Genomic DNA, 9275 nt, shown 5'->3' with positions numbered 1-9275 from the left:
ACTGCAGACCTAAGCAAGGTGCCTAACTCTTGGATAGGGTGCTTCCTTCTAAATCCCTCCAGGGATTAACTCTTATCTGCTGGGATCACCCAGAGTGTTTGCCAACCTAACATCTCTTAAGAAACATATACAGACCATAAGTTGGTTTGCACCATGAGGGTGGTTGCTATTAATACATCTCCAAAGCTCTTGATCTGTGTTTCAGGCTGACCCAATAACCTCCCTTTGCTTTTACATACGACCCAACTCTTTTGGGGGGCAGTGCTAAGCAGCTACCTTTAGGCAACAGAGTTGCCCCTGAGCTATGCAGATGTGACGAATAGTCAATAAAAATGTTTGTGGTGTCATATCTCTCTGCATTGCAAGACAAAGCAAACCATTGCTACTTGTAAAATTGTGCCTGCTTTAGTAAAACAAACAAACAAATAAATAAATTTAAAAGAAAGTGTTTTCTGTGTGTTGCAAACCAAGGTAAAACCCTCTGCTTTTAGTTTGAAGGTGTTGTAGTGGTGACACTTTTGGAACAAACAGGAGACACTTTTTCATGCGTTGCTCACCTCAGTTGTGGATGTCACGGCCATGGGATATTGTCTGAAAGACAGGCATAGGTTTCACAGCTATTAGACACATTCACAAAATAAAACATCCACCAAATAATTATAAACCCCCCCCAAATAGCAAAAGCTATAATTGTCCTAATAAATAAACCAGACTGGATCATACCTTACCCTCAGAGCAACCATCATGGTGTGGTTTAATTCTTTTCCCCACCGGTGCCTTGTCTATATTACCTGCTGGGAGCAGCCTCTGCCTGAAGGACCCTCTTGTCTGGGGCATGTGCCAAAACTGCCCCAGGCAGAATGCTAAGAATTGCCCACCAAGCATGATCATGATGCAATCTCAAACCCGTGTTGTGGCCCTATGTGGATCAGTAGTAAACACGCAGACAGAAACCCCTCTGGCTGAAGGAGGGTGCGTGAGTTGATGAGGAGGTGTCACCAGTGTTTGCCCTGGACAGCCTGTGACACGCCTACACTGCTGAAGACAAGATGCTGGGCTAGACAGACCTGTGGCCTGATACAGAATACCCTTCCTTATATTCCACCTCTTATAATTTTTTTTTTAATTGGGTTTGTTTCTGTGTTATTTATTTTCGCTTTGTCTGCTCAGTGACAGAGATCGTTGGTTCTGATCAGCGGATTGTTGGAATCGTGATTCAGATATTCTTTACCCTGGGAATTATAATTCTCCCTGGAATTGCATACTTGATTCCCACCTGGCAGGGGATCCAGCTGGCCATTTCACTGCCCAACTTCCTCTTCCTGCTCTACTATTGGTAATGTTGCTGTCATTGCTCTAGTCTTTATTGCTATTGCTATTTGAGCACCTTGAGACTCCTGCTGTGGTCCCAAGTCTCCAGAGTGGAAGATGTAGGTTAAGAAGAAGATATTTGCATATTGTTGGCTTTGTAATTTGTGACTCCTTTTTAGTGAACCACAGACATACATTACTTTAGTTTTTCTACCCAAAGTTTGTCTCTCTGATCAGCCACAGCTGGCCCTTCACAGAACCCTGCTCTGTTTATAAGGTTAATTTGACCAAAGTTTATTTTTCCCATCAGCCATGAGACCCCGCTTCTGCCTCTCATTATCTACTCAGTTCAAATCTGACCTTGCCCTCAGGTCCCCTGAAGGACAGCTGATGAGAAAGCAGAGCACTGTGCCATGGTAAACACCTGTCTCAGTGCAGCCATCCTATGGGATGGATCCGAAGAAACTAACTCACAGAGCCTCTTCCTGAACATTGCTTCCTTAAATGTTGCCTGCCTTGAACTTCTAAATTGTGAATCCTCTTAATCCTAGGCTAGCAGAAACTGAAACACCCATCAGTGGTATTGCTTTGTGTTCAGTTTATAGAAGATGTGTGTGTCTGTCTTACAGTGATACAGCCAGAAGCTTCCTGATCTGCCTGGATGTGTTACTCTACGTGTTTAATGTTGGCTTTCATTGCTGCTATTCTACAGGAACCTTCTTAGCTTGTTGGTTATGCTTTTGACAACCATTGTGCAGACAGTTAGATTTCTGGTTTTTCAGCTTCGCAGAGTATAGATGTAGTCTATTTTCCTCTTTCTTGCCCACTAGGATCAAATATTTTACTGACTGACTGGAAAAACACTCCTCAAAAGTGTTTCTGTATCCCAAAGACTGAAAAATCAGTGTGTTTTTTGTTAACACAGGGTAAAAGATAGAAGACTTTGGATTACTTATGATGTTACAGGGTAAAAGACTAACTTATGACTTTTGTGTTCTTACAGGGTGGTTCCTGAATCTCCACGTTGGCTCCTGACACGCAAAAAGGGAGAGAAAGCATTAAAAATCATGCACGACATCGCCAAACACAATGGGAAATTTCTCTCACCACATTACTCAGAGGTACAGTCATGTTTTTGAGCTAGGGTTTTATTCTAAGCTTTCTTAACCTTTGGAAGGTTCAGAGGTGTTAAAATGCATTCTCTTTAAGGCACAGACAGGACTCTTGAAGGGTCACACCAGAACAAGATTGCAAGTCCTACACCTACTTTGTTAATTGCAAGATGGTAAAAGTGGACTGGCTGGAAATATACGGGCTGAAAAAATAAGTTTGCAAAACAGGTGTTTCTTTTGTAAAACTCCTACTTTAAAAACTTGTGGAAAATACCAGAAACTAACCTGAGGGACAATAGTATTTCACAGCAGTTTCCATTTTAACTGACAGAGCAAGTGGAGATAGCAGGATCCACTTCCCTGGCTCCTTTTCTTGAACTTCTTTTACAACTCAAAGAGAAGATGAAATTAGAATTTAAGTATCAATTTTCTTCCATCTCAATAGAGAGAAAGTACACTGCAAAGTTCACAACTGAGGAAGCTCTCTCTGAGATCACTATTCACCAAGTAGGACGATATGTGTTAGAGTTACAGACCTTTGGCCAGTGGTCATGACAGAACTGATGAATTTCCAATAGCATGGTTGTGGCATTGCAGCATTTGGCTTGTTCTGTGTTGGTAGCAGTGTCTGGCTCTCAGACCATGATTATTGCAGTATTGGCCTTATGGTTCTGTGACAACAGATGTGGTTTACTGGAATGATCATTAAAGTTCCTTTCAACCCAAACCATTCTATGATTCCTGTGCTGGGGACCCCAGAGCTGGATGCAGCACTCCAGGTGGGGTTTCACCAGACTAGAGGGACAGAATCCCCTCCCTCACCGTGGTGGTCATGCTGCTTTTGAGACGGCCCAGGATACAATAGGCTCTCTGGCATCCAAGTGCACATGACTGGGTCATGTCCAGCCTCTCATCCACCAGCACCCCAAGTCCTTCTGGGCAGGGCTGCTCTCCATCTGTTCATCCCCAGCCTGTGTTGATACCAGCGGTTGCCTGGACCCAGGTGCAACACCTTGTTAAACCTCTTGTTAAACTTCATGAGATTATGAAAGGACATAGACCTTTTGGAGTGAGTCCAGAGGAGGGTCATGAAGATGATCAGAGGGCTGGAACACCTCTCCTGTGAGGAAAGGCTGAGAGAGGTGGGGTTGTTCAGCCCAGAGAAGTGAAGTTTCCAGGGAGACCTCAGAGCAGCCTTCCAGTACCTAAAGGGGAGTTACAAGGGAGCTGGAGAGCAACTTTTGTCAAGGGCATGAAGTAACAGACCAAGGGGCTTAAACTGAAAGAGGGCAGTTTCGGATTAGATATTAAGAAGTAATTCTTCACTGTGAGAGTGACGAGGCACTGGAACAGATTTCCCAGAGAAGCTGTAGATGCCCCATCCCTGATAGTGTTCAAGGCCAGGCTGGACAAGGCTTTGAGCAACCTGGTCCAGTAGACAGTGTCCTGCTCATGGCAAGGGAGCTGGAACTAGATGATCTTTAATGCCCCTTCCAGCCCAAACCGTTCATGATTCTATGAATTACTGTCTTTTGCTGGGGCATATACACCTGTGAGATTCCCACATCCTGGTCAGTATTATGCAGTGCCAAGCGTGCCCCAAGTCATGTAGCAGGAAGTTTGTGCTGCTGCAGCTTCTCCTCCACATTCAGCCCTGCATTCCTACACCCACTTCCTGTCTAAACATCAGCATTTTCAAAGCATCATGTCAGAAAGATGCGTCTTTCCTTGCTTTTTAAGTTGTATTTATTTTTTTTTTTCAAAAGTATCCATGTTCATGACCTTAAGCCACTCACAGCTGCAACAGATTAACCTCCACACATCCAGATTTGTGCTGGATCTGTTCCTGAGACCTTTTAAATGTATAATCTCTGTCCTCCTTTGTGCTGTGCCCAGAGGAAAGAGAGCATCTCAAGGAAGCACATGGGTAATGGATCAAGGGTATTTCTCACATTAACAGATATCAGACTTCTCTTTCATGAAACAACTCCAGAATTTCAGGCTAAGTGCTGCAGGTGTGGAGGCCCAGGGAGAAGTGAGAGGCATTATCCCTCAGTGCACTTTGACTCAGATTTTCCAGTATGTCTGTATCAATGTCATTGGCCAAGTCCCTTGCATAGCTCTGGATGTTGCAGCTTTGGGTTTTTCTTGGCATGCAGAAACCACAGATGACCTTTCTATGAAAAAGGATAAACATTTGCTGCTTTTGCTCTGTGAGTTATGACCCTGGTATAGGTCAACTCCAAACAGAACTCATTACATTAATTGTAAATTATAAACTCTTTTTTTCCTAGTTGCTCATATTTATCCTAGCATGGAGGATTTTTTCAAACTAATTTTCTAATTCTTGGTCTCTGTCCAAAACCAGAATGAGCTGCAACCCTCTGAGTAGGAGCTGCTTCTTAAGAGAATTGTGGATCAAAACCTGTCCCTTTATATATAGATTTTTTCCTACCCTATAGACCATATCTAAACATGTATTTCTTACATACATTAACTTACATGTGTAAATGTTATATACATGATATCTGTATAAACATGCATGGCCTATGCAGAATTAAGCATGTGTAGAACTATATACATAAAAAATAATTGTGGGAAAACTGGTATGTAATTTTGTTGGAACATGAAAATATGAGGGAAGTTATAAAACTTCATCCAGGGTTTTCAGTAGTGTATCTTTGGAAACATGTGCCCTGTCACTGAATTCCTGGCTGCACCAGTGTGAATAGCAAAGCTCTCCTTGACTTCAAAGAACAAAAAGAGGATTTCTTCCCCTGCAAAGAGTTGACTCTCCATAGTGCTTTTTTTCTTCATCTGTAAAAAAGTGCTCAGTCATGCTTCGGGTTATTTTGACTTTATTAAGACATAAAAATACAAGTGGCAGTTGTGCTGAATTTATCTTTAGTCCTCTGGAAAACTAAAACCATATTTGCACAAAGTCACAACTGATGGCTGGCGGCCTGTTCTTATAAACAACAGACATGGCAGCTTTATAACCATGTTATGAGAGAGTCCAAGAGCAGTGCAGAAACCCAGCAACCTCAGCTGCCTCACTAAGGGCTCTGGCATGCAGCACAAGTGGCAGTGCTTTGAAGAAAACTTTTGGCTCTTGTTACAGAAGAAAAGTGAGACGGAGTAGAAAGGAAGTTCAAACAAATGTGGGGTTTCTCTGTCTTACAAAGCTTTGTGTCAGTCAGTTATGAAAAAGTCATGTGTAAATACATCCAGCCAAATCTCATCAAAAAGCAGTTGTGCTACCTTATAATACAATAAAACAAATAAAGAGTGAAAGCTTTGGGCTCAGCCCTGGCTGAGCTGATGAGACCCTCAGGCAATGCCTTTTGCTTTACCTGTGTTCTCATCATGGATCTTCGTGTTGCCTTGAGCTTCTCCATCCCTTCACCCCTGTCTGCCCCTGGCCTGGGCTCCTGCACCTGTGTGAGCAGCAGGTGCTGTGGTAATAAAGAAGAGTTTGCTCCTCTCTTTGCCCTCTTAGGCCTCCTCTCAGGAGGGATCAATAATGGAGAGTTAAAGCAGGGAGGCTCCCTAAAATCCTTCTAAAAGTGGCCCAGCAGGTTTAATCCCATGTCCCCCACAGCTGCTTTGAGAGCTGACAGCAATCCCAGCTGTGGCTGCCAGTTCTTGGGCAGTCATGTTCCATCCCTGCCTAAAACCACCTCTGCCTTATCTCCCTTGCGTCTTCCTCACTTGCCAAACGATCATATGAACAAAGGGTTTCCACCTGGCTTGGACATCATGGTTAAAAACTGCTGGCCAGAGTTAAAAACAGGCTCAATCAATGTAACTAATCCCTTTTTGGCCCTGCTAGTATTCTGGCTGTGTCATATCTATAGCAATGAACTTCAATGGGTAAACACAGCCTGTGTGAAATGCTGCTCTTTTCTGTTAGTGTTAAACCTTCTAATCAGTAATTTCATTGAGTGTCTCTTTGTGATTGTATTGGAGGCAGCTGAGAACAGATTTATTATACTTTGTAGGCAGTATGAGGACAATTAATTCATACTTAGCAGGTTTTTTTCTTTCAGGGTAAAAGCCATGTTCAGCACAGTGCGTGTGTGTTTGAAAACACTCTGAATTTCATTAGTTGAATATTTTGTAGCACCCAAGCACTGTCACAGATCTCTCGCTCCCTTTCTCTTCTTGCTGTCCAGCTGTGCCACCAGTGACATTCCCAAGCCCATTTCTGGCTGCTCAGCCCCCCTCTCCCTGCTTCCCTCAGCCCATTGCTTTGCCGTGTCTCCTCCTCTCTGCCACTCTTTGCAGAAGGCAATTCTGTGCCCAGTGGCCCTGATGTGACAATGACAGCTTATTACTTTCCAAGAAAATCCAGGTCAACAAGGAGGAAATAATTTTTCCATTCTCAAGTAAAGACTGGGAATTTTTTAATCGATTTTTGCACATTCATCATTAAGGAAAGCCCACAGCCATGTCCAGTTATTAGCTGTTCCAGTACCTGTGCACTGCTCTGGAGTGCTATGAGCAGCAAACTGGCTCATCAGCACCTTTGCTTGCAGGACTGGAATATTGCTGATCACTGTATTTACACGGGAACTCTGCCCCAGTGCCTGCCTGATGCCTGACAGCTGACTACTGCTCACTTATCTCCTCAGATAACTATTAGCAACGAGGAGGTCAGTAACCCCTCCTTTCTTGACCTGGTGAGGACTCCCCAGATGAGGAGGAACACATTCATCTTGATGTACGCCTGGTGAGTGCCCATGTCAGTCCAACTTGTTACCAGGGTGGTGGGTTTTGAGGAAAGATTCCCTTGTGACTTTTAGGGTCTCTCCAGCTTCTTGCAATCATCTGTTTGCCTCTCAACACTTTTCTCCCTTTGCTGTTTAGGTTCACAAGTGCCCTGATCTACCAAGGGCTTGTCATGCGCCTGGGAATTATCGGAGGAAACCTCTACCTAGACTTCTTCATCTCAGGAGCTGTGGAGCTGCCTGCTGCTTTCCTAATCATAGTGACAATTGATCGCATTGGCCGGCGCCTGCCCTTTGCCATGAGCAACATCGTGGCAAGCATTGCATGTCTCATTACTGCCTTCTTGCCAGAAGGTAATTCCCTTCCCTGTGTCAGGCTCTTCAGGTCAATGGCTTCTCTCTGACACCCCCTGAGCAAAGATACTGCGACACACAAAACTGCACATAAAAGAAAAAGCATCTGGTGATACAAGCAGCACCCAGTCATGGAACAACACACCTTATTTGTATATAGATGGCCCTGCAACATGGAATAATCATATCTTTGATGGGTTATGAACAACAGCTGGGGGTAGTCTTAGAGAAAATGTCTGTAAAGGCCCTGTACTCTCTTTAAAGACAAATGCAAGGGCAGAGTATACAAACATAATGGAAAATACATTCTTTGACATGGAACACACTTAGTGATGTAAGAAATCAGTCATTTAAGCGAGTCATCTTGGTAGTCTTTTCCTTTACAAATAAAACAATGCAATCCTCAACACAATGTAGGGGCTGTGGGACAACACAGAGATTGTTGCCTTGCCCTCACTTTCCCAGGGGTTTGGACAATGCTAAGAGGCTGGAAGAAAGATAAGGCTTTTGATTAAGCCATTCTTATCTGGTTTCAAGGACAACTAAAAGGTCTGATATTGTACAAAGGCTTCCCAGCACTTCTGTCTTTTCTTTAAATTGTTTTCCCTACCATGTTTTTTGGGGGGGGTTCTTCTGGTTGTTTTTGGTTTTTGTTTGTTTTTTCTTTTTAATCCCTAGGGAAGGATTTGGAAGTGCTTTGAATTGTGTATAACCACAGGATTATGCTTTGCCTTACCGTAACTGGGGACCAGCAGCTCAGTGGACATGAGAAAGGCTTTTTCCTCCCCAGAACTATTCCTGTCAAAGTGAGGGACAGTCCCGGCCATCCTAAGAGGCTTTAGTTCCTCAAGTTATATCATGGGGCTGCCAAAAGCTTTCTTTCAGTAGTGGTGAAGTGCTGAGAGGACCCTGCCCGGATGAGGAGAGGACATCTTGGGGATTAAGATACTTGCAGATTGGACACTTGAGGTCCAAGTCCTGCTTTGAAGAAGTCTGTTTACACAGATGGAAAAAAATGCAGCTCTCAGCTGTGATCTCCATCATACTGTGTTGCTCACACGGTTCGAGTCCCCTGGCAGAGGGAGGATCCACATGGACGTCACCATCACCGTGGGAGTCTGATGGACTAAAGGGGTGCCAGGGAGATGATGTGGATTTGTTTTGCTCTTTCCAGCCTTTGTTTTTCTTATATGTTTTTGAAAACAGAACTTTTCAGGACATAAACAGTGTCTCGCAACATGGGATGAAATTTGATGGGGGTTTGTTTGGTTGTTTTGGAAGGGAATAAACCCAAGTGTCTCATTTTTTGGTTCAGAGAAAACTGAAGTGTTTTCTTTTTCTTCCTACTGAAAGTTTGAAAAAACACAATCACTGCCAGAGCCCTCTCTGGTGGCAGAGCTCCTCTTTGTGCCGAGTTCAGATTTGTTTCACTTGCCTCCCTCTCTGTCTAGTCATGGTTAGACCATGCAGGAGACTGTCCTCTCCCAAGGGCATGGCAAAAGTGCTTATCACATTCCTTGTGATGCACTTCCAGAGAGCACCAGCTCTCCAGAGAGAGGTTGCTCACAATGAGTGGGGCAGCTCTGCCTTACCGTGTGTGGGTGACCACTGCACCCCTGCTGATGTACAAGGGCTTCCCACTGATGTATTCAGGGAAGTGGCTGCTCACTGGAGCTTGAGTAGAGCTGGGAGAGCTGGGCAGAGCCAGCGGAGCAGTGTCAGGTACAGCCCATGCCAGTCATGCCAGGCATGCTGGAAGGGGACGGGA

General features: G+C 44.2%; 1 protein-coding gene across 2 annotated transcripts in view; it reads left to right on the top strand.

The window, feature by feature from the left end:
• SLC22A3 (solute carrier family 22 member 3) overlaps window positions 1-9275 on the top strand; it is a 30279-nt gene that overhangs the window by 13499 nt on the left and 7505 nt on the right. For both annotated transcript variants that reach the window (XM_017739492.1, XM_008637861.2), the window contains exons 5-8: window positions 1171-1336; window positions 2315-2432; window positions 7058-7155; window positions 7293-7507. In XM_017739492.1, the coding sequence (XP_017594981.1) occupies window positions 1171-1336; window positions 2315-2432; window positions 7058-7155; window positions 7293-7507 (597 nt within the window). The remainder of the gene's footprint in view (window positions 1-1170; window positions 1337-2314; window positions 2433-7057; window positions 7156-7292; window positions 7508-9275) is intronic.

Source organism: Corvus brachyrhynchos, unplaced genomic scaffold, assembly GCF_000691975.1.
Source record: "Corvus brachyrhynchos isolate BGI_N302 unplaced genomic scaffold, ASM69197v1 scaffold14, whole genome shotgun sequence".
NCBI classification, from domain to species: Eukaryota; Metazoa; Chordata; class Aves; order Passeriformes; family Corvidae; genus Corvus; species Corvus brachyrhynchos.
Note: the sequence above shows the minus strand (reverse complement) of the source record. Positions and strands in the feature narration are given on the sequence as shown.